At 46.2% G+C, this 25,213-nt stretch overlaps 2 protein-coding genes across 4 annotated transcripts; both read left to right on the plus strand.

Annotated features, from left to right (window-relative positions):
• The first annotated feature begins 174 nt into the window (after positions 1-174).
• On the plus strand, positions 175-6,657 carry lpcat4 (lysophosphatidylcholine acyltransferase 4). The gene is made up of 13 exons (XM_086024547.1): positions 175-483; positions 720-1,083; positions 1,858-1,970; positions 2,062-2,122; positions 2,315-2,373; positions 2,831-2,865; positions 2,941-2,995; positions 3,058-3,140; positions 3,625-3,750; positions 3,817-3,967; positions 4,053-4,145; positions 5,783-5,918; positions 6,090-6,657. The coding sequence occupies exons 1-13, from the start codon at positions 388-390 to the stop codon at positions 6,251-6,253; spliced, it is 1,536 nt and encodes a 511-aa protein (XP_085880673.1). The 5' UTR covers positions 175-387; the 3' UTR covers positions 6,254-6,657.
• A 69-nt stretch (positions 6,658-6,726) lies between these two features.
• slc12a6 (solute carrier family 12 member 6) lies at positions 6,727-24,877 on the plus strand. Of its 3 annotated transcripts, none has more exons than XM_086054654.1 (27): positions 6,727-6,875; positions 10,260-11,384; positions 12,952-13,046; positions 13,115-13,240; positions 14,452-14,598; positions 14,683-14,737; positions 15,654-15,784; positions 15,858-16,099; positions 16,443-16,558; positions 16,631-16,828; positions 16,896-17,060; positions 17,477-17,575; positions 18,056-18,113; positions 18,182-18,356; positions 18,442-18,560; positions 18,632-18,730; positions 18,811-18,930; positions 19,841-19,945; positions 20,021-20,189; positions 20,271-20,466; positions 20,687-20,856; positions 21,650-21,781; positions 21,845-21,952; positions 22,053-22,076; positions 23,238-23,473; positions 23,639-23,772; positions 23,918-24,877. In XM_086054654.1, the coding sequence occupies exons 2-27, from the start codon at positions 11,165-11,167 to the stop codon at positions 24,007-24,009; spliced, it is 3,531 nt and encodes a 1,176-aa protein (XP_085910780.1). In that variant the 5' UTR covers positions 6,727-6,875; positions 10,260-11,164; the 3' UTR covers positions 24,010-24,877. The 3 variants fall into 3 exon arrangements, with proteins under 3 accessions (XP_085910780.1, XP_085910787.1, XP_085910797.1); XM_086054661.1 differs by having other exon boundaries at positions 10,270-11,384; XM_086054671.1 differs by lacking the exon at positions 22,053-22,076.
• The last annotated feature ends 336 nt before the right edge of the window (positions 24,878-25,213 follow it).

The raw sequence follows: 25,213 nt of genomic DNA on the forward strand, positions 1-25,213 counted from the left end.
GATGGAGGCTATGTCGCTTAATAAAGTTTTTTTTTCCTACTCTCACTTTTTTGTTAATGGCAAACAACGATAAAAGAAATCTTAGTTTGCAGAACCCGCATTTGACGGGCCACCAAATAAATCCCTCAGACCGGTCCGACCATCCGAGTGACTGGAAAGGGGCGTGTCGTGACGTGACAGGCCGCGTCCGTTTATTAGTCACCTTTCTATGGTTACAGCGGTATGCTCACACATAGGCACACACGTGCAGTTGTCAGTGAATTCCCTTCACTCGTTTGACAAGTTCTCTAGGCTTGTGGTGACTTGAGTTCTGTCGTGCTCACTTAGTCAACTCGCCATTTTCACATTAGGCCCACAGCATTTTTGGGGAGGTTTGCTGTCGTCTTCATGACGAAGTTGGAGCGTCGCGTCCACCAGTCCCCTCATGGGTCCAAGAACCCGTTCTTTCACGAGGTGACGATGAGCAGCTTCCAAAGGATCCGGGTAAGAACTTTTCGTCAACTTGTCCCACGTGTGACCGAGGCTGTGTGTTAGTGTTTTGGAAACTCGAGGTGCATGCTCGACACCTTCACCTGGGCAACATGGCTGCCATGTTGGAGTAATGTTGTTTCTTTACTGTCATATTTCATGTGCAAATATTGACACTCCCTCTGTCAATGTGCCACAAAATGTGAATTGGAGTTCTAAAGTGTCACTGTATGGGCTTGTTCTATCCCAAGGGTCTGATCCTAGGAAGCTTCCTGTTCCCGGTTCGGCTGGTCCTGGTCATCTTCTTCTTCCTCCTCATGTGGCCTTTGGCACGCCTACGGTTGGCTGGCCTGTCGGCGGAGGACCGCGCCCGCCCCGTGGCGGGCTGGCGCCGTTGGCTCATCCATCCCGCCATCTGGCTCCTGAGCCGGGCCGTCTTCTTCTCCCTGGGCTTCGTGTGGGTCCGGGTCAAAGGTCGGCGGGCTGACCTGAAGGAGGCTCCCGTGCTGGTGGTGGCGCCCCACAGCACTTTTCTGGACATGCTGGTTTTGTGTCCCACCCAGCTCGCCACAGTGGTGTCCCGCTCTGAGAACACCAGCCTGCCCGTCATCGGAGGTAGGTCGGAGTGGATGGAGGATGTGTGTATGAAAGTCTGCACATCCCTGTTGACCCCTTTCCCATCATTAGTATGACCTATAACCTGTAGAACTCAATTAAGGGGGTAAAAATGAACTCTTCTCACAAGGGGGAGTAAAACCAATTGAATAATGTGGTTGCACAGGCATGCACACCATTTTATGAGTGGAATGTGACTGTGTTCGCAATTAACTGATCACATTCAAACTCGTGTTCAGTGGGAGTCAGTAGAACTGTGCTTCTGATTAAGTCCAAATAAAGCTCAGATGTTCAAGTAAGCTTTTCTTGACATTCTTTTTGCTTCCTAGCAAGAAGGTTTTGTGCTCACATTTTCCAGTTGCTGCTGAAGAAACACGACCCAAAAGCACGATGCTATAACCACCATGCTTCACTGTAGGTAATGTTGTGTTAGCGCCAAGTTCAGCTTTGGTTTTACTGGACCAAAATGAAATCTCCCAAACACAAGTGGGAACATTTTACACAGCAGCAGATGTGTGCCGATTCCCCTTTTAACTAGCGTTTGAATGTGATTGTTTAATTCTATACACAGCCGGTTTTAGCGGGTGTTCACACTTTTGCGCTTTTGTTTTACTTCCCATGCTAGAAAAGATCATTTTTAAGAAATCCCAATGTTCACAATGGTGACAAAAGTTGATAAATGGTTCATCTTGGTCTCAATTCTACACCACTAAAACCTGGCATTTGACCTTTCTAACTACTGTCATACTTGTTGTTCAACTACTTTTGTATTAGCGCTCCTGGAGTTCAACCAGTCAGTGCTGGTGAGCAGGAGCGACCCGGATTCCAGGAGGAAGGCTGTTGCCCAACTCGCAGAACGAATCACCTCCAACGGCTCCTGGCCTCAGGTGAGACGTCACATATACCCAAACTTATGACCACCTATAAAGTCTCTTCGGCGTTTGTGTGTTTGTGTGTGTGCCTGCGACGCTTGGCCAGATGTTGATGTTTCCTGAGGGCACCACCACAAACGGCAAGGTTCTGATCAAGTTCAAACCCGGTGAGGAGAGTTGACGTGAGCCATTCAAGTCAGTCGGTCGGTCGGGACGATCCAGTCCTGATGCCGTGCTGGAAGCTTTCTTCTGGAATGATTGGCATGAGGAGGGAAAAGGGCGCAGCGTTTACCTAACGTTAGAGTCGTTTCATTTCTCTCCTTTAACGAGTTACTCCTTCCTTGCTCGCTTACCGGCAGGTGCGTTTCTATGCGGAGTCCCGGTCCAACCGGTTCTGTTGCGCTACCCCAACAAATTGGTGAGTGGAGATTGGCTCTTCTATCACACACACACATGCGCACATGCGTCAAAATGATAATAATGCTGGCTTTTAATTGAATGGATTGACAATACTTTTATGAGAGTCTTTTAGTGGGGACGTGAGGTCGACATGCACTGTGCATTTCCCATAGCTTGTTTAGCCACAAATATTACGACGGTGGGGGATTATGCTTGATATTCAGCAGAGATGCTAATTGGCCGTCATGATGCGTACGAAAATGCTGATGTCATCGAAGGCCAGGTGAATTTGAAACGTGATTGGTTGAAGAAACAGTCCTCTTCCCAATGCATGTATAGTTGAAGTTCCATGGGTGGGCTAGCACGACTGATTGTGAAGGCCCCGGGGCGGATCGGACTGACATACAGTAGTACTGAAGTGAAATATTTATTTGTGTTGTTTTTGATTGGTGTCTTCCAATGTTTTTGTGCTTCAGGATACGGTTCGCTGGACGTACAAAGGGACAACATGGTGAGTTCTTGCCGGGCTCGCGGTGCCACTCGGGTTTCTTCGCGCAGACGCTAATGTTTGTCATCCGTCTAACAGGGTTGAGGCGCTGTGGCACACTGCCTCCCAACTCTACACCAACATGACTGTGGAGGTGTGCGTGTGCACGTGCGTGTGTCCTTTTGCTGTTTGGCTTAACAAAATGTTGTGCTTCAGTTCCTGCCAGTCTACAATCCCTCGCCAGAGGAGAGGAACGACCCCAACCTATACGCTGACAATGTGCAGAAGCTCATGGCAAAGTAATTATTTGGAGTGGACTCATGATCATTTTCAAGAGAGAATGCTGTGATAGAACCGGCTTGGCCATTAGTCAATATAGGCAAATGCTATTTATTTGTAACCATTAAACCTACTCTGTTTGTCTACATTGGCCTGATCCACGCTTCTATCGTTAGTTGTATCCGGCTAGCTAACTTTTTTTGCTTCTAATAAATTTATATAGCAGATTTTTAATCCTAATTTTTCTTGGTGACAGTTCAAATTGTCTAAAGTGTTCATTGTCTTAAACTTGACATCAGTGCTGAAGTAATAGCTATAAATACTCCATTAGTTAGCATTCCCACATTCTATAATTAAACTGCAGATTGCTGCTTGTTTGAAACCAAATCCAGTCAATCAAACTCACACGTTAAGATGTGCATCTTATTTTTGTTTTTGCGGTTTAAATTAGAATCATTAAATTAAAGGCAATTGTAAGCAACGTGTTCTGCTGATGTGTTTCAGAGAACTTGGCCTCCCGGCTACAGACTACGTGATGGAGGGTGGCGTGCCCGTCCAAAAAGTGGGCCATCTCTCACTCCCGCTGCCGTCACCCGGCAGGGAAGCGCTGACTCTGCTGCACAAGGCCGGGTAGGAGAGCATCTATTTAGGACATTTCATGTTTGTAAACAACCAACCAGAATCTTTGCGCATCAGCCTACGAGCACGAGAAGTGGAAGCCGCGCTGGACAGAATGATTGACAGGTGTCAGTCGGGATCCTCGCAGGTCGGAATCGAAGATCTCTCCGGCCTTCTGGGACTCGCCGACTTGCAGACGGCTGCGAGCGTCTGCGGCCTCTACTCTGAGGTACTCCGAGGATGTTTGTTGTGGCGTCGCCTCTGTGATGTGATGTCCATTAGCTTGGAGTCTTCTGCTCTCTTGTGGTGTTCAGGAAAAAGTAGTGGACCTGAGACGAATCTATCTGAATGTGGCCGGTCTCTCTGGACTCATTGACATCAAGTCACTCCTGCACACGGCTTTCAATGTAACTACTTCACAATGTTTATCTATGCACTAGTATGCTCCTTGTTCTCTCTAGTAAGACAACCCGGTGCACTAGTAGTCCAACTGTGTCTTATTAGTAACATGTTTTCCCACCACTAGAGCCACTTTAGGCCTGCTAATGTACAATTGTTGTCGTAGTAGGACAACTTGAGTATGTAACTAATGAGGCAACACTACAGTTACGTTGACAACTGCATCCTACTAATTAGCAGAGCTGGGCACTTGACCATTTTTTGCCGGTCCGGCCGCGACCCTCCACCCTTGAGTTGGGTACCCTTCCGGCCGCGACCCTCCGGCCATATTCATAAACATTGTCGGCCCCCGACCCCCAAAAAAAAAAAAAAAAAAAAGCGTCCGTGATTGACATCGCTGCGTGAAAGACGCTAATGGCAGAGGCCTTTTAAGGATCATTAGCTGGCTAATTTACTATTCGAACCCGCTGTGGACACGCTTCAAATGCGGCAGTAGTATTTACCCAACTGCGTGCTTCCTCGCATTGCGAGCCCCGGGGTTGGATTTGTCGTATTGTATAGTTATTTGGGTCCAATAATTATAGAGAAGAGTCGCAGAAGTCGTAGTCACGTTACTTATATATTTTGCACACTTCTCCTCTTTCCCGGCCTACAAAATAAAAGCATGCCAGCAAACTACTATATACTGCAGGTTTGCGATGCCGTATTTACGGAAATAGTGAACGCCAGAAAAAGTGGATGAACTCCACCTTGATGTGCTAGCGTCTGAATATACTGTGGACACAAATTGTTTTGAAATTAATCGGGGGGGGGGCGTCGCTTCAAAAAGGCAGCGACAACAATGCACATCGTGCCTGCTACAACCGTAAAGGGATGACTAGATGATGCATTTAATTATATTGCGAAAACGATCTGAAAGGTGGCGGCTAAGGGGGAACGTGGGTGAGTAGCTTGTTTACTTTGAGTGATGGGACTTTGCAGCAGCAGCAACGAGCTGCGTGGCTCATCCGTCTCCGTGTGGAGAAACTGTATGTCATCGCAACATGTGAGACAGCGACGTGCGCTCAAGCGTGTTTGTATTTCCTCATTGTCACATCACGTAACCCACGCCTCCCACCTGCAACTGGGGCATACCATTACAAGAGGGTGCGGGGGCAATACCACAATCCCTATAACAGCAGTTGTTGCTCGCGCCGACGCGGGAGTAGAAAGAAGCCTAAAAAGAAGCCTTTCACCGAGTAGGCTGAGATGATTTTCGGCCGCCTCGCGAGCACGTCACACACATGAGGGCCCATTAGTGGGCCGGACTAAAATTAACTTCCGGCCATGTTTAGTCCAGCCGTTTTTTTTAAATTTGTCGGCCCCCTCCACCCCAAAAATGAGCATCCTGCCGGGCCCCCAGGGACGGACTACCCAGCTCTGCTAATTAAATGACATTCTTCCACTAAGCATCTACAACTTCACGAGTAGTATTAGTAGCACACAGAATCAAAACTCAAAATTATGTGGCTCCTCAAATTAAGTCATTAATGAGCAAAACTGCTCCGCAAAAAAAAAAAAAAAAAAAGTGATTGGGCCTTGAGATGGATATAGAATAAATTCTTTAAACATGAGTTCAGTGTGATCAATGCCTTTGACCTTACAGCTGTTTGACGAAGAGGGGACAGGAAGTCTGAGTGCCGAGGAGCTGTCTGGCCTGATGGGGGCGCTGCTAGGAATACGTCAGCAACACATTGCACAGCTCTACTCTGAAGTCTCCAGTGGTCGTGGGTTAAGTCAAGGTAACTTAATATGATCAAAGGTGGCAAAAAATACGGTGCAGATACTTATCCTAAGAACAAACCAAAAAAAAAAAATTAAACTATATTGTATTTTGTTTCCTCAATTGAGTTTTGCTGTTGTTGTCTGAGGTCACAGCTTATTTCTTTTGGATTTTGCCACTTGCTCCTCAGATGACCTTGTGCAAGTGTTGATGAGCCACCCGACTTATCAGAAAGTGGTGAACGAGTACCTGCAGCCCGGCCGGGCGGCACTTCACCAGCCCAACCAGGCGTCAGGTCCGTTGCTGGTCAACAACAACGGAGAGATGCTCAATGGCAACAAAAAAGTGATATGAAGGTTCATGCTCAATGGCAAAAAAAAAGTGATATGAAGATTCATGTATGCTATATATTTTTTTATCCAATTGCAGACTTTGTTTTACTTTAGCACAAAGAGACACTTTAGCCAAATAATTCTAACTAAACATTGTATTGTTGAATTTTTTTGTATGCATGTTTACAACGCTGCCTTTAAATGTTATTGTTTTATTTGTGAATATTTTAAAAGGGCAACCGGTGCAAGAAAGTATTGTCAATGTATTTTATATGAATATTGAAATGTTATTTGTTTTTGTTTTTGCTCACGTTTACTATTCAGCTGTTCGTTCTACTGTATATAATTAACGTTTTAAAATTTCAATTTGCTCTAATGCTGGGAGACTAAAAGGGTGTTTGAAGCCAAATAAACATTTTTACAATAGCTTTTGTGTCCGTCAATCAGGCATCTTTTGTCTTTGCTGTTGCGCATGCGCGAAGATGCGGACGGTGAGCGGGAAGGTACATACTGCACCGTTTCGCATTCTCGACTGGACAATAAGAAGCCGAGACACCTATCGAGAGGAGTCCCCCTTGCTTCCACAGATGTCAGATCGTGGAACTACCTCGGTGGAGGCGGAGTGTTGACATCACCCGAGCCAGGTACGAGCTTAACGCGCCTCTTGTTCTGTGTGTCACGGCGGCTGACAGTTGACAGTTCCGTGCGGCATGGGCTATAGTCGGTGGCTAACGTTAGCATTCTGCTGGCTGGAACCAGGCTGGAACCTGCCACTTCAGCCAACCGGCGTCCCGGCGCTAAACCCCCACCCCCCCGCGACTTGACACTCATGGCTGGCGAAAAACGCCAAGCTGGTAAACGAAAGACGCAAAACGTATTGAATCAGTATTCTCTGGTTGCTGAAAGCTGGTTGCAGCCGGTTTGAAATGTCCGCATCTCCCCGAAAACACTGCAATCCTTTCTGTCGCCACAAAGACGCATGAGCAGCTGTTGCGACATTTTCGAGCAAAGCTTATTTTCATCTTCAGAATACTTTAATGTACTGCCTTATTGATTGCTTTTAAGTTACCTTCAAGGCGGCATTATAAGCCGAGCATGAGCATGTCCATGGAAAGTGGCTTGGTTGGGCTTCGTTCGCGTTACTCATTAATTAGACTATTCGGACACATTCATTAATGGGTTTGTTGATGTGTCATTTATTATTTCTGGCATTTTATGTTTCGATGTATTTTCTATTCCACGCCACCATGAAGAAGCCTTACATCTACACAGACGATATGTCGTTTCTTTCACTTCTATTTGACAGTTAAATTAAGGCTGTCAAATCTCATGGCCCACGTTTAATTTGTTGGGGGTTCTCATTTATAAAGTGCACACACCAATTCCAAGTCACTCATGTTGCAAAAAAATAAGCGCGTGGAAATATGTCTGGAAATAAAAGCAAGCGTGAGAAAATCCAAACTGTGGGGTCATGCTCTTGTATTCACTGAGAAATAGATTAAAAAAAAAAAAAAAGTTAATTCTTCATTTATGTTGGACACAGTCTGGAGCCGTCAAAATGAATGCGTCTGCTGGCGATTCTGTTCCTCGGGGTAAAATGCCAAGCAAGGTGTTTGTCAGCAGCCACTACGCCCCCTTTTATCCTTCGTTCCCACCCCACAGCTGGTTTCTTTCTCAAAACAAGTCAAAATAAAATGACAGACGAAAAAGCAACTAGGTGCCGTCTCCAATTTTGGGAACGTCGCATTGTGAAATAAGGCAGCCAGCAGCGACTAGTCCAACCGGTCGGATCCGCTTCTTTTGTCCATCTCCAAGTTGACCCCGGTTATTCTTTGACGTTGTGTCGATACTTTGGTGAGTCATTGGTAGATGTGCTCGAGCCTGTTAGGAGGTTAAATATAATAATGTCATCTGTTAAAGACCTAGTAAAATGAATTCAGAGTTTTGGTTCCAATACTGTATCGGAACATGTTTGTTGATAATTATTGGCAACATGTACAAAGAATGAGAACTGGTACAGTAGTCACTCAATACAGATACTGTCTTTGACCATTTAAGTGTTCCTGATATTTTTACATTTTTTTGGGGGTGGGGGGGCGTCGTTGTTTAAATGACAACCAGTGACGCACTTGGGCGTCTGACAGGATTCGCCCCTTCTCCGGTGGATAAGAATTCATGTGCCTTCATTCATTCCTATCAGCGGTTATCGGAGCAATTGTTTTGTGAATTTAGCTATGCGTACAGCCCGAAAATGCATCTTCCCTTCGTATAGTCCACCGCTATGGTTGCGTTAGAACGCCTCGTTATTGGTTGTGAGTGCTCGCACCTCATACAGAGAAAGGTGGAATAGTACGTAGGTGTGTAAAAATAACTGAAAAAAGCCAGCTTGTGGGCTGGGGCTTGGAGCTGTCTTGGCTACTTTAGAGTGCCTCGTTGTCGTGGCCACTTTAGAGCGCCTCGTTGTCGCGGCTTGATTTTTTTGTTTTTGTTTTAATTTTATTCATTCAAATTTGTCAGGGTTTTTAACCACTCTTCTCTGTAGCTTGTCAAATTTACAAGACATTTATTTTCGCTTTAATTAAAGGAATACTTATGGACTCAATTTGCAGCACTAAAACATTGATATTTTGTATATAATTAATTAGAGAACGTCATTGTTTTTCATGTACATTTATTAACTCCAAAAACGATTTCAGAAATAACATAGGTGGTCGTCATGTTTGTTGAACACGCCACTAGATGACTGTCATATGGATGTAAATGATGGACTAGACTGCACAATTATACAGAAAGAAACAAAAGGGATGCATCTAGCGTTAAGCTTTAAAGAAAGAAGTCATATCGTTTCCAGCCAACACTATGAAATAAGTCTACAGAGTGAGATTCCAATTTTGATGTGAAAGAAGCAGCGTCGGATGGGCCTTTGCTGGCAGAAAATACACTTTGGTTAACAAGTGGATCAGGATGTGCAGCGACATGGTTGCCTGTTCATGAGTTACACACTCATGGACGATCCTGAATGAATTTGTGCTGCCTTTCGCACATGATGAAAAGAGTGCCGCTTTGGTCCGGTGTCTCAGTGACCTAACTTACTTACTTAAGTGCTGTCTCCACTCGCATTTTGGAAATAATACGCCCCATAAGCACTAGCAGGGATGGCGCAGGTTTGAGAGCAAGCACAGATCCTTCTTCGGAGAGATCAGCTCCCACCTCCGTCTCGTTGAAAATACTCGGCACGGCGTTTGTTTTTAATGTCACCTGTGTGGCGTGTCCCATCTCAAACGTTTGAAATGTTTTAATAGTACAATCCTCATCGCTGAAATGTTCACTGCACACGCACGCCTGTCTGATTTCTTTCCTTGTGCACAACGGGGGCTCGACAAAACTTGCCTAAGTGTCCTTTTTGTGGAAACTGTGGAATAGCATGCCAGTGTGCACCTTGTTTGCAGTTTCTGGTCGACCCCCTTGCACACGTTTGCTATGCATTATGGGATTGTTTTTCTTTGTGTCCTCCTTACTATCCAAAGTGTTCCTATTGTCTATTGCAGCGAGTTTGGACGTACCCTCGTGTGGGAAATGTTGCCATCAAAGTGAAATGTATCAATATAGAGGTGTATTTTTATGTGCTTCGCCCCACAGAAATGAATTATGACCAATCAAGCCACACATGTAAAATAAATGAAGCCTTCCTATAAAGTTGTTTATCATTTTGACAACTCTTCTATTATCAAGTGAATTGATAAATGTTTTTAAAAAATCGTTATTTGGGGAGATAAGTTGTCTAAACGAGTCAATTTTAAATAATGTCCTGTTTTTTTGGTAAAGGGATAGCGATTAACATGTTTTTTTTATTCCATTCATTGACAAAATAACCAACAGATGAACTAATTATTAAAATAATCGTTGGTTGCAAACCTAGCGTGTATATTTCTGCTGATAGTTTTTTTTCATCCTTGCTTTCTCTCTTCCCCTTGTTCATTTTTCTTCTGCTCCAACCCCTCCAATCCCTAACTCTAAACCTTGCCCAGCCCTCCTCAGAAAAGCCATGCGAAAAAGATACACACTTTGGTTTGAAACAGAATAGAGGAGATTTAATTGATTAATCGTCAACCAATAGATTATCAAATTAATCCACTATTTTATTAATCAATTAATTGTTCGGAACCATTGTTTCATTTAAAATTGTCCAAATCTTCAAAATGTCCGCTCCCAATCAGTAAATATTCTTTGATTTGTGTATTCCTCCATGAAAGCAAACAGATTACCTTTTCTGTTGAATCAAAAAAAAGATATTGGCAAACATTTGCTTTTACGTTGTAAAATAGTGTTAAGTATTTTCCCCAATTTCTGTCTTTATTAGGGACCAAACCAACAAGTGAATCATAATCAATATTAAGAAAAAGAGACTGGTCAGTTTAAATAGTTATGGAAATAATGTTTATTTGCAGCCGACGTATGAACTGTCATTGACATTTAGCTGAACCTGAAGCAGCCCGCAGAAGTTTATATCAAACTAGTAGGCCTTCCTTCGCATGAATCAGTAGCTTAGTCATGTTTAATCATTAACCAATACAAAATAAACAACAATAATTTGTTAATAATCGGGGGAAAAAAAGATTTTAAATGTAAAATAGATTTTAATCCGATTATTCGATTGATGAATGGAATAATCGATACTCGAAATATTCGATAGTGCATCCACCTGGCCTGTTGGTCACTTATGCTTGGTGCTGGCCAATCATGTCGCCTCGATGGAGAATGGCGCCCGGAAAAGAAGTAATTACCCCAGCAGTCGTTACCTCACCTGCAAGCGTCAGCTAAACTCAGTCGAGTTCAGCCGCGCTCGCTAGCCCGTGAGCCCACCAGCCGCCCTCCCTTCCCTCGCCCCGGTCTTTCCGAACCCCCTTCCCGCTTTCCCCCCGAAGGCTTCGCCATGACGTCCGTGCGGTTCACTGTGACGCCAACCAAGGCGGAGGACCACCCCGGGCTGTCGGACACGTCGCCCGAAATCAGCTCCCGCTCCGGCACCCACGTGCGCTTCGGCTCCCGGGAAAGCGTCAGTCGAAGCGAGCCGCCCAGCGACACATCAGCGGGAGGGGTGCCGACGGGAGGAGGCGGTACGGAAACACCGGACCACAGTAACATGGAGCAAGGTGAGGAGTGTGCACAGAGAATAATCCCCAAGCGTGAACTGGCCCACTAATCTGGAGTTTAATCTGGATTTGAGCAGATGTGTCAATTGCTCCATCAGGATTTATTAGCTGTCAACATACAATACAATACAATACCATTTTATTTATATAGCGCATTTCAGAACAGCTGGAGCTGTAACAAAGCACTTTACAAACAATACAATAAATAGAACAAAAACAATAAAAGGCTGTGATACATGTTTTCATAAATATAGACATAAATAATATATAAATATAAATAATGAAGCCAATTAATTGACATAAAACACTATATACAATTGACACCGGAAAAGAGGCGAAAATTTCAGGTCTGATCAAAAGCCCGAGAAAAGAAATGTGTCTTCAACCGGGTTTTAAAAATGGACAGAGAGGGGGCTTGCCTAACAACCGATGGGAGGTCATTCCAGAGGGAAGGACCAGCAGGTGACATGTGGAACACAAACCACAGCAATCAGCAACTGGCACTTTTGGCCCGCACAAATATCCGACAGTGACTAAAAAGGCATTTTAGCCATTTTGTCTACAATTCTACATTTGAGTAATATTCAATGAGTTGCTTTTTTCCTCGCTTTGCCTATTGTGCCATTTCCAAAAAAAGACTTTCCTTCAAGTTTAGGGTTTTGGCACCTTGCTCAAGGGCGGTGGCAGCCGCCGTTCATATCCACTCCGGATTAAAAGAATGAACAGAACTCGGGTGGAAATTGTAACCTGACTTTTCAAGTACAGTCGATACTTGGGCTTTTGAGAAGTTGTTCTTTTGTTTTGCAAAGAGCTGGCCTAACAAGCTTTGCTTCCCTGACTCAGCATTTGAGCCAAGAGTCAGCGAAACCCACCGCAGTCTGCTTGGGAGACAGTCAGATGACACTTTCACTTCCATGCTTGAAAGAACAACTTGTCCGTGTCCATTGTAATAAGGCCACCCCTCGCTGTTCGCATCTAATAAGCTTCCATAAATCGGAATTGAGCCGCTTAATCCCACTGAGTTTCAAGTGTCCCCACGTGCGTCGCTCAGTCGGGAACAAAGCTTTGAGAGTAGCGTGGCGCAAGGCAGCGCGGCGCGGCCACCCCGCCCCCCCCTCCCCGCAGTGATGCCAGATAAATCCCACGCAGGTGTGCTGACCTCAGCTGGAAGACGCCAGTCATTTGATCTTTTTTGTTTTGTTTTTGCCATCCTATCCTCTCCCCCAGTTGAACCTTTCGAGACGGGAGAAGCTGTCAGATGAGTGACAAAACTGCTATGTTGTTCTTATTATTGTCAGCCCAGAAAACAACCCAAACAGGGCGAGGAAGAGATATCCGGGAACGGGGTGTTGATTGCGCGTGTGCGTTGAATCATGTTGAAGCGGCTGAATTTTATTGTTTACTTTCACACTCGTGTGCCAGGGTGATGGTAGCCACAAAGGTGAAGGAGGCTGCCCACAGTAGCGGGAAGCCATGTTGCCGGCCACAGACCAGCGCCCGTCGCTTGAGCAAAACGCCAGCGTCTTGCTCTCGTAGCGTTCACGTCCGCTGTGCTCTATCTTCGCAGGGGATGGAAATTCCAAACTGTCCAGCGTGTACATCAACAACAGCCACGGCGTGGATGACGACGATTTCTACGACAGGAACTTGGCCTTGTTTGAGGTTTGCGCAAATAAGGTGCGGGCCGACTCCCCGAGTCTCGAACGTCATCGTCTTCCCGCTCCTCGCAGGAGGAAATGGACACCCGGCCCAAAGTGTCGTCTCTGCTCAGTCGGCTGGCCAACTACACCAACCTGATGCAGGGTGCCAAGGAGCACGAGGAGGCCGAGAGCAACAGTGAGAAGAAGAAGGCCAAGGTACTTCAAATCGGTCAGAAATGTTGAGGAATATTCCGAGAATGAAGACAAAATAAAAAAATCTGAAGCCAGGTCGACCGATTGAGCAGCGCTGGTTGATTAACAAGCTTTTTTGATTGTGACAGTGGTTAAAGCGGAAATCAACCCAAACACATTTTTTTCAAGAATATGTTCCCAGCGGGCCCACTAGTTGAAACAGGGCATTCTGATTAATATTGCGTTTGTGGAATAGGAGTTAAGCAGCAAAATGCACCCGTTTTTAGCTCAGGGGGCGGCCATTTTGTCACTTGTCGATCGAAAAGGACATCACAATTGCTCAGGGCTCAGGTAACGACCACGGCTCAGCTTCAGAAAACAGGTCAGCCGTGATCGGTCGTTACCTGAGCCCTGTGCAGTTGTGATGTCATTTTCAGTTGACAGAAGTGACAAAATGGCCGCCCCCAGAGATGGCTAAAAGCGAGTGGGTTAACTCTTATTCCACAAACACAATATTTATCAGAATGCCTTGTTTCAACTAGAACATATTCTTGAAAAAAAAAGAAGTTTTTTTTCCTAAATGTTCTTTTCAATAATATGTCCTAGGTGCCTCCAATGGTCTAAATACGGCATTCAGATTAATATTGCGTTTGTGGAATATGAGTTCAGCAGCAAAAAACACCCATTTTAATCCATGCAGGGGGGCGGCCATTTTGCCACTTTCTGTCAACTGAAAATGAACGACCAATCACGGCTCACCTGTTTTCTGAAGCTGAGCCAGGATTGGTCGTTACCTGAGCAACTGTGATATCATTTTCAGTCGACAGCAAGTGACAAAATGGCTGCCCCCTTAGATGAACAAAAACGGATGGTTTTTACGACTTAACTCATATTCCACAAACACAGTTATCAATCAGAATGCCGTGTTTAGACTAGTGGGGATGCATAGAACATTTTGTAAAGAAAACATTTGGGTTGACTTCCTCTTGCCTCTTGTGCCCGATGTCGCACTTGATACTAGCATAGTTGACGCATAACCGCCAGGCCTACACCCCCCCCCCAAAGCAGGTTGTCATTTATTATTCTTTTATGTGGTTAAGTGATGTGGGGCTGACCTCCACTGACATCTCTCCGATAAGGAGCTGCCAGCAGGAGATAAGACTGTTGTTATGTTGTACAGGAGTTTGCAGAATTGTGAGCTGGGAACTTACTTTGTGTTCTCTGACCCTCCGCAGTCGCCGTGCATGGGGACCTTCATGGGCGTCTACCTGCCGTGTCTGCAGAACATCTTTGGCGTCATCTTGTTCCTGCGTTTGACCTGGGTGGTGGGGACCGCCGGCATCTTGCAGGGCCTCTGCATCGTCTTCGTCTGCTGCTGCTGCGTGAGTGCCGCGGAGCGTCGCCAAGGGGCGTCGAGCATCCGGCGCGGCCGTCTCACCCGCCCGCGCCTCTTTTTGTCCCTCCAGACGATGCTGACCGCCATATCTATGAGCGCCATCGCCACCAACGGAGTGGTTCCAGGTATCGCCCCCGCCCCAAATGTAATCCGCGCACTGAGTAATCGATGCTCCCCTATCAAGGTTTAGAATTGCCTAAAGGTGGCGGCGAAGCGCTACTTTTGTCTAAATGAAATTCCTCAACTCAATTCAACATACTGTAGTTCCTTCGCTCAAGATGCCACAAAAGACAAACTAATGCAGTGGAACCTCGACTTTTATGTCCTAGTTGTCATAAGATTGTTTTTTTTTTCTTTCAAATTGTTTTGTCTAAATTTTGTCCCAGTTTTCGTACATCCCCTTAAAAAAAAAGACTGTGTGACTCGGCCATTCATTTCCCGAAATCGATACACGTTCATCGGAGACATTTTGTGAGTTGTGTAAAAAGGGTCCAACAATCAGTGACCCTTTGTATATTTTGGGGGCATGCACAAGTTTTCACCCTATTGGGGCAAAGTGATACTGCCCACCAGAATACCGGGTTGGAGTTGTGAGGGGACTTCAGCGTATTTTATTTGGACAACATTCCAGATGGGCTGAGGAAACCTCCGCCTTGCTGTCTGTTGAAGGAAGCCTTTTTTTTTTTTTTTTTTTTTTTTTACACACTAAGGCAGAATATTCCCAGTGGCAGCCCTTTCAAAAAGAATGTGAGAAACAAAATGCAATTCAAGAAAGAACACCCCATCAAGTCTTCAGTAAAGGGCAAAGTGACATTAAATGATTATTTATGCACTTTAATAGCCATTTATATTTATTTCACACTGCACTTCACTCTAGTTATTTCCTTTAGAATGTATTTTTGTTCATATTTGTGGGCGTCTGGGACGGATTCATTAGATTTGTATTACTTCAAGTGGGAAATATCGCTTTGGTTTTTGCACGATTCTGTTTTAGTCAGACTTTGCTGCGCTATTCTTCACCTTACTTCGTCCCCCCCCCAGCCGGCGGTTCCTACTTCATGATCAGCCGCTCTCTGGGTCCAGAGTTTGGTGGGGCAGTGGGTCTGTGCTTCTACCTGGGTACCACCTTTGCCGGAGCCATGTACATCCTCGGAGCCGTCGAGATCCTGCTGGTGGGTTGTTCGTCTTTGCCGCCCGCAACACCTCGCTCGCAGGCCACACGCGCTCCCTTTTCTCCTACTCCAGATGTACATCGCGCCCGAGGCGGCCATCTTTACTGCCAAGGGGCTGGAGGGCGAGGGTGCGGCCATGTTGAACAACATGCGCGTCTACGGCTCCATCTGCCTCCTCCTCATGTCGCTGCTGGTCTTTGTGGGCGTCAAGTACGTCAACAAGCTGGCCTCCGTCTTCCTGGCCTGCGTCATCGTCTCCATTGTCTCCATCTATGTGGGCGCGCTGGTCTCCGCTTTCAAGCCGCCCAACTTCACGTACGCGCCGCCCGTCCCGTCGCTGGCACATTGCCTCCTCTTGATGCTTGACGTTTGTAACACGGAGCAATGCCAAATTGCCCGAATTTTTTCATTGGTACAGCAATGTAGGAAATTGAAGTCTGGCCCTTAACTCATTCACTGCCGTTGACAAATTGACTTGTCTTTTCACAGTCCAGCCATTCAATCCCAGGAATTTGCGTTTTTTTTTCTTCAAATTTTAGGGTAAAAGAGAATGTCTGGCAGTGAATGAGTTAATAGGGAATTTACTTTTTTTATTTTTACGGAAATTTACTAGAAATTTTCCACCCTTTCCCCCCAAAATGGCACGTTATCTTTGCAGGGTATGTATGCTCGGAAACCGAACCATCAACGGCCATGACCTCGTCGACACCCACTGCGCTAAAACCGTCCTGCTTTCGGCCGAGAGGGAGGTGGCCAACGAGACTCTTGGCGGAGGTGTGTTTTTTTGTTTTTTTTTCGCACAGCGGCTCAGGACAATTTGACAAAAGTTTTCATCCTCCTTAACAGCGGACGCCAACAGCACGGCGCTCCCGACACCAGCGCTCATCCCCGGTCCCAGCCCTGCTCCGGTGGAGAAGACCACGTACTTGTGGAGCCGCTTCTGCCAGAGCGCCGAGCTCAACGCCTCCTGTGACGAATACTTTTCCGCCAACAACTTCTCCCGCATCGAAGGCATCCCCGGTCTGGCCAGCGGCATCATCGCCGGTAACGCCGCACACGTTCGTTGCCATTTGGCCGCGACGGGCCGTCACATCGCTCCTTTGCGTCGCAGAGAACCTGTGGAGCTCGTACCTCGGCAAAGGAGACGTGGTGGAGAAAGGCTCCTTGAGGTCCTCCGAGGAAGCGCACTCGGCGTCTACACAGCAGCCGTACGTCTTTGCTGACATCACCACCTCCTTCACCCTCCTGGTGGGAATCTTCTTCCCCTCTGTCACTGGTAAATACTTTCTTCATTTTCATGCGTGCAACTATAATGGCTTCCACTTAATTCTCTATGAGGTGAAAAGTCACTGAGGCCCATGACAGAGCCTGGCTCACTTTCTTTCACCTTGTAGTTCCTCCCAAAATAGTTGTAGTGTATAATCTAAATAGCTGGGATGTTCAATACGACTTTTTTTTTTGACTGGTACCGCTTAATGATTGTGCTGTAGCGCCAACTACTGGCCAGGAGGACAGATTTTGGTGCCTTAAGTATCGGTGGCTGGTATCAGCATCACAAATACCTGATTCTTTAAAACAAGACCGGTATCATTATCGATACCTGTTATCGGTGCGCTCCCATCGCTACTAAACAGTTAAACGAGGGTTTTCCTGAAGCTTTTTCAGTTTGATTGGTTTCCTTGTCTTCCTCAGGAATCATGGCCGGTTCTAATCGGTCAGGGGACCTGAAAGACGCCCAGCGTTCCATCCCCATCGGGACCATCCTGGCCATCCTCACCACTTCCTTTGTCTGTATCCTTCTGAGAGATCAATGCAGTGCAGTGGTGCCTCGAGATAAGAGTTAAATTCATTCCGTGACGCAAAACCTCCCTCTCTTCCCAATTGAAATGAATGGAAATGCCATTAATTTATTCCAGACCAAAAAAATCTATAAAAATCAATGTTTATGTTAACAGTTTTTGTCACACTGCATCAATTGAAAGGCCATTGTTCAGTATAATACAGTCAGATGTACTGTACTGTTCGTTAAGATGCCGCACCTCCTCTCATCTTATCAGTACGGCACTAATACTAGTTGTTCTTCACAGATGACAAAGAATATTATATATTTTTCTACATATGTTGCTGCACCGTTTGTGTTCAATCCGTTGCTTCGAGTGATAGCGCTGCAACATAGATGCTAATTAGCTTTGAAGCTAACGGAAGCAAAGCTAACGTAGTAAGTAATAATGTTTGAGCTGACCCCTGTTTTCCTGAATCCCTTCCACCCAGACCTAAGCAGCATTCTTTTATTCGGCGCCTGCATTGATGGCGTGGTCCTCAGAGACAAGTCGGTTCCACTCGTTACATGTCTCCGTATGTATGAGAGATGTTGTTGATCTTTGTCGCTTCCCGCAGGTTTGGAGACTCGGTCCAAGGCAATTTGGTGGTGGGAACGTTAGCCTGGCCCACCCCTTGGGTCATTGTGGTGGGCTCCTTTTTCTCCACGTGCGGCGCAGGCCTCCAGTCGCTGACGGGCGCTCCAAGACTTCTGCAGGCCATCGCCAAGGACAACATTATCCCGTTCCTTCGGGTTGGAGCTGACACTATCGGACATTTCAGCATGGTGTCGCGCGCACGAGGCAGTGAGCTGACACAGGTTTGCTGGTGTGTGTCAGGTGTTTGGTCACGGCAAAGCCAACGGCGAGCCCACCTGGGCGCTGCTGCTGACGGCCCTCATCGCTGAGCTGGGCATCCTCATCGCATCTCTGGACCTGGTGGCTCCCATCCTGACCATGTGAGACTCCCCAGCCTCTCTCGTTTCACGTCGTCGGTCGCCAGAGCTGTCAATCGTTTTTCTCTGTCCAGGTTCTTCTTGATGTGCTACCTTTTTGTCAACCTGGCCTGCGCCCTGCAGACCCTCCTGAGGACGCCCAACTGGAGGCCGCGCTTCTCCTACTACCACTGGTGCGTCCGCCGCCGGCAACGCCGCAATTGGACTTGGTCTCTCACACACTCACGGTGTTTGTGCTTGTGTGTGCGTCAAGGAGCTTGTCATTTTTGGGGATGACCATCTGCCTGGCGCTCATGTTCATCTCCTCCTGGTACTATGCAATCGTTGCCATAGTGATTGCAGGCATGATCTACAAGTACATCGAGTACCACGGGTATGTTGCCGTGGAGATGGCATGTGCCGTTCAGTGTTACCTTGACTGTGGTACCTTGATGTACGAGTGCTCCAACTTGGGGGTTCTTTTGAATACGCTGAACACTGCACTAAACGTGGTGATTGGCAACATTCATTAGGCCACACGCCCCTGAAAGGCACCCCAAAACACACATTTTCTCAATTTTCTCTGTTATGTATTCCTAATTCAATTTTCACTACAGTAATACCCACTCCATTAGTGAAATATGTGAAATAGAAATACCCTCGTAAAATACTTTGGAAGCATGTTTTGATAGCATTCTTACTTAATATTAGCATTTAAGATTAACACTTAGCACTTCATATTTAAAGTCTTTGAACACACAACTAATACATAAGCATGAACAATAATTTGAGAGAAAGCAAGCGCACAGGCTAACAATGTACCGATCCCTCTGTGTTTACAGCATGTAAACACATTTTTTTCATAGTAACAAACTTATCATCCCCCAGTATACAATGATTATGCTCAAAGATGCAAGCTATAAAATGAACCGACTGCCGTTGCTTTCTGTAACATTTAAAAGCGGAATTACAGAGGATGACATTAAATCATTTTTCACAATAATTAGACTGTGCTGACAACCTCTGGGTTTTCCTTCTTTGATTTTTACATTGTCTGCGAGTAAGTTGTCTGCCACCATCTATTGGTCATGAATAGTATTACATGCAGAATTGACGCGATTTAGAACATGAGTTATTAACTATATAAAAAATATATATATATATTGGGACCGTGAACCCGCGATGGAGGGGGATTTACTAAACAGTGCTGTTTTCCTTCGTACCATTGTATAGTATGGCTGGCACATGTTCCTGTAATGAATTGGCCAGTGAGTGTATGTACTTGTGCCTATGTGTGTATTCAGAGCAGAGAAGGAATGGGGAGATGGGATCCGCGGGCTCTCACTCAGTGCCGCCCGTTACGCCCTCTTGAGGTTGGAAGAAGGTCCGCCGCACACCAAGAACTGGAGGTATGGAAGTCTCCCATGAGGTGAGGATGACGACGACCATGATTGGGACTCCTTTTTAAGACCTGGGTCCGGCAGGCCGCAGCTGTTGGTTTTACTCAAGCTGGATGAAGACGCGCACGTCAAGTCTCCTCGCCTGCTGACTTTTGCCAGCCAGCTGAAGGCGGGAAAAGGCCTAACCATCGTGGGCACGGTGGTTGCCGGCAACTTCCTGCATAGCTACGGAGAGGCCCTGGCGGCGGAACAGGTGAGTTCACGTCAGTCAGTGTTTGATTTCTTATTCTTATTCTTGAGTGATATGAAATAAAATTCTTCTCGCGCGTGTCAGACCCTGAAGCTTCTGATGGACAAGGAGCGAGTCAAGGGCTTCTGCCAGTGTATCGTCGCGCAGAAAGCGCGCGAAGGCATCAGTCACATGATCCAATCCAGCGGCTTGGGGGGGATGAAGCCCAACACCGTGGTGATGGGTTGGCCTCATGCCTGGAGGCAGAGCGAGGATCCGCAGTCCTGGAAGACCTTCATCCGTGAGTCCCCCACCCCTGCGGCTACTCGTTCACCTCCGTAGAAGGGCAGATACTTGTTTAAAAAAAAAAAAGAGACTGCTAAAAAAAAAAAAGCTACCTTCAATAGGAGTTTATTTAGTATTTTATTTAAAGTAAGCTGCCCGACAACAAAGTATTTGTACAAGGTTTACGTCCCATCACTGCCTTTTGAATGACGGCGCACCCCCTTTCCTCCTTCCAGACACGGTGCGCGTCACCACGGCCGCTCACCTGGCCCTGCTGGTGCCCAAAAACATCTCCCTGTTCCCCAGCAACAGCGAGCCGTGCGCCGACGGCTACGTGGACGTGTGGTGGATCGTGCACGACGGCGGGATGCTGATGCTGCTGCCGTTCCTGCTGCGCCAGCACAAGGTCCCGCACGCCCTTTTTCTGCTTTTCTCTTTTTACATTAGATGCCTCGCGATGGATCACCTTATAACAGTTTTGCATTTTTCATCAGTTTTTGTTTGCTAGAAAAGCTGAGTTCAATATTAGTTCTCCAAATTCTGTTAGTTTTCATTAGTTTTTAAGAGTCGCTTAGCTCGTGTTTATTAATTTTTTTTGTAATACGGTGAGAGAATCGAGAAGGCCACAATAAGTCTTGTGTATTAAAATATAAGCATAGCCTAGATGTGTGTGGACAGGCTACTGAAAACTTTTAAGATTTTCCCCCTTGAGAAGTACAGTGGCGCCTTAAAATATGAGTTCATCCTGATCGCAACTCATCAATCGTGTCTCAAATCATCTGCACGCCCCACTCAAAGGATGGAAATGCAAAATACTATTTTTGTACTGTTTTTATATACTGTATCGTCGCTGTCTTGTGAAAAACACTTATCTCCATTTTTTTTTTTCATTTTTCTTATTCTTACATGAATGGCGTTTCCGCGTTCCAGACATCGCATCAATGTGAACATTTTCAAAAGTTTCCAAAATTGGACATATGTGTTTTTCACAGGACAGCGACGATATGTATGTATAAGTAAGAAAGAGATGATCATAACTCGCTCAGTAAGCTGCTGCAGTAATATTAGTCATTCTTCACATACATCCCTGTGAGTACTTTCTTTTTTTTTTCCCCACCAACGGTATTTCAAAGTTAGATTTTGATATTAAGTGAACTCTAATAACCTTGCTGTGTTCCTCCCCACCTGGCCTGCAACAGGTTTGGCGCAAGTGCAGGATGCGCATCTTCACCGTGGCCCAGATGGAGGACAATTCCATCCAGATGAAGAAGGACCTGGCGACCTTCCTGTATCACTTGCGCATCGAGGCCGAAGTGGAAGTTGTCGAGATGGTAGGCCTCCGCTACTCTTCGCCGGGCGAGGGCACCGAATAACGCATCTTTTTGCCCGCTCAGCACGACAGCGACATCAGCGCGTACACTTACGAGAGGACCCTGATGATGGAGCAGAGGTCGCAGATGCTCCGCCAGATGCGTCTCTCCAAATCGGACCGCGAGCGAGAGGTAAGGACGCGCGACTCCGTGCGTGGAATATCTCGGCCCGCCCACCCAACTCCTAAAATGTTGAAATATTGCCTTCCTTCTCGCCGCTGGATTTCTTCAGCGGGTGCGCTGGAGTTTTGATGATGTGAGTAGCCAGCCATCAGCTAGTCCAAGTAGATTGCCTCTACGGAAGTCTAGCAAACGTTTATTCCATAGCTTTGATAGCCACTTGAAGGTCCATGCATTAGTATCATCTCTGTCGAACAACTATGTCTTAGGAGAAATGTTATTTTTTCTACGACTGTCTTCCACAGCTGTGCGGGAATACTGTGCACTAGTAGAACGACTTGAGCGAACTCCTAGCTACATGTTACCACTGAAGCAAAACTGTGCACGAGTTGACATATGCGAGCTACTATTAAAGCGCGAGAGGTGAATAATGTCGGGGAGCAGGTGTAGTAGCAGCACGCAGTTGTCAATTAGTGCAGTTTTGCCGCACTAGTAACATGGCATTTCACCAGTGCGCCCTAACCATTCTACTTGTGTGCAGTCATGTCATACAGTAGTGGAAAAGTTACTAGTAAGCCATAAGTCCCGATTTCCTAAAATTTTGCATATATACAAATGGGCTGATCTACTAACAAGGCACAACCAAGTGTTGCGTCTGCCAAACGCGCTGAATCGCAGCACGGTTGATTTTGCGCATTGTGGGAGGAGTTTAGGCATGTAAGTGAACTAAGCATGTCTGTTGTCATCCATCAAACCCGATAGGAATGGCACTGGCGGATTTTGCATCTTTGAATAGCGCGAGTGTAGACATTTTTGAAATGCCAGAAACAAGAATGATTGCGACATATCTACAGAGCGATAACATTTCAAATGATCCCAGGACTGACTTGGAACGAGGCACAGCCAAGAGTCACGATTCATGCCATTTCAGCTGTGGCAACACTACAGTATTTGGCTGTCTTGATAAATCAGGCCATAGTGGGTCTGCTGGTGAGCTGAATTGTCATACTAGTCAGAACAAGTGTAATAGTACACAGTATGGAAAAATGCTAGAGCAGCTTTTTACATTGAAGCTCCGACTGAGCAGTACTCCCAAAGCCCCTCGCCGTTGCTCGCTAGACTATACGCGCTGTAGTTGTGCTAGCCAATCAGTGTGTGTTGCGCGTCGATGTGCGGGAGCCGACGCCAAGGCCGACGGGTACAAAAAGAAACATAGCAAGATGACAGATTTTCTAAGAGAGGGCCGACAACTAGAAAGACCTGACTTTGTCTCTTTTTCTTGTGGCCCGCGGGCCAGGCTCAGCTGGTCAAGGACCGCAACTCCATGTTGCGACTGACCAGCATCGGCTCGGACGAGGACGACGACACGGACGGCGGCGAGCGGGACCGCGCGGCGGCCGGCGACGGCTCCTCGACCGAGCGCCACCGCCGCGTTCAAATGACGTGGACCAAAGAGAAGGCGTCGCAGTACCGGGCCGCGCACTCCGGATGCTCCACGCCGGAGGGCTTCAGGGACATGCTCAGCCTCCGGCCGTCAGTATTCACACGTTACTCCTCTCCTCCACAAAATTCCCAAACTGGAGAAAACTTTGACACTTTGACCTTGACCGTTTCAAACCAACCCGACTTTAAAATGTTTAGCTCATCCAAGACACATTTGGAACTTATTCTCTCGTTTTTCAATGTATTTTCCTCTAGTGACCATTCCAACGTGAGGAGGATGCACACGGCCGTCAAGCTCAACGAAGTCATCGTCAACAAATCCCACGATGCCCGAGTAGTCCTCCTCAACATGCCGGGACCGCCCAGGAACCCGGAGGGAGATGAGAACTGTATCCTTAACGCTAATGCGGCACACGCACGGGTGGAACTTTTTTTGCGGTTCGCCTTGTGCTCAAGAGGTTCAGTGTTGGCGTGAATGTTGTTTTCCCGGTCGTAGGCGAAAACACGTTTGCATATCCTTGACTTACTGAGCAGACATGGAGTTCCTGGAGGTTCTAACTGAGGGTTTGGAGCGCGTTCTGTTGGTCCGAGGTGGAGGAAGCGAAGTTATCACAATCTACTCATGATGAGACGTCTCCATTGAAGGCAGCTGCCAATCTACTGGAAGTGAGAGAGGGGGGAGGCCATCTGCTGCATGGGACCACTCAAACTAACCGCCGCTTGTCGCTCGCTCGTCTTCACTCTTCTGTCATGACACACGCGCGCCTTTCCATTCCGCTGGCGTCACACTGCAAAAATAAAAAACAAGCAACGTGTTTTTGTGGAGTGTGTTTTCCCCGCTGACAGTCGTCGTAAGATGTCAGGCGTCAGAGGATGTCGTTACTCTGGCGAGACTCAGGGTTGAATTTTTTTTTTTCTCTTTTTCTTATTATTGAGATATGGTATGTTTGTTCCAAATGTTGGAATTTGTTCTTGCTTTGCACTTTTCTTTCCAGAATAGTAACTTAAATAGTTTCTTATCTCCTCTCGTTTTTAAACTGTACATGGATGGCACGTGTTTTGCTTGTTTGTCTCCGGTGACAGAACAGATCCCTCATAGTTCTGCCGTGATGTAATAGACGTTTCACAAACTCAATGACGTGCAGCTTCTTCACCTGCACCTCTCGTCATGACACTTTCCTGTGTAACTGCAATATCTTCAATATAATTTTGAGCAAAAATCTCCAAGGTTTGTCCTCATGAGCATCATATCTGGGGGTTCAGGACGAGACGAGAAACGGACCATCCTGATGGAAATGACCAGTATGCACGTGTGCGATTTTAGAAATGATTCATGTGCTGCTGTCTGTGTGTGTCTGTGTGTGTGTGTGTGTGTGTGTGTGTGTGTGTGTGTGTGTGTGTGAGAATGAGAGCTTGTTGCTGACGATGACCTCTGAACTGCTTTTCCTCTCTTCAAATTTTAGTGTTACAGTGCAGGGATTTATTTTTGTTTTTCCAACATTATTGTATTGCCTGTATATAAAGACAAAATTCCAAGATGTATCTTTTTTTAATGACACAGTTATGAAATGAGACATGAAACTTGTTTGCTTGAACATTTTGGGAATAAAGTGATTTAGAAGAAACAAATGTTGACCTTCAGTTCAGTTCTCCTATACAGTGCGTGACAAACTTGAACTTCTATTTTTTTTGTCTCCACCCCAGCAGCAGTATATCATTTCTGTGAGGGATGAAACTGCCTGAATAAATTGTAATTCTTCTAAGATTTTATGTTCTAGATTTTAAGTACGAAGATAGCAAATTATAGTACCCAATGCAGTGACAGTGAGT

This window comes from Filicampus tigris, chromosome 2 (genome assembly GCF_054856515.1).
Source record: "Filicampus tigris isolate MCC_2025a chromosome 2, RoL_Ftig_1.0, whole genome shotgun sequence".
Lineage (NCBI taxonomy): Eukaryota > Metazoa > Chordata > Actinopteri > Syngnathiformes > Syngnathidae > Filicampus > Filicampus tigris.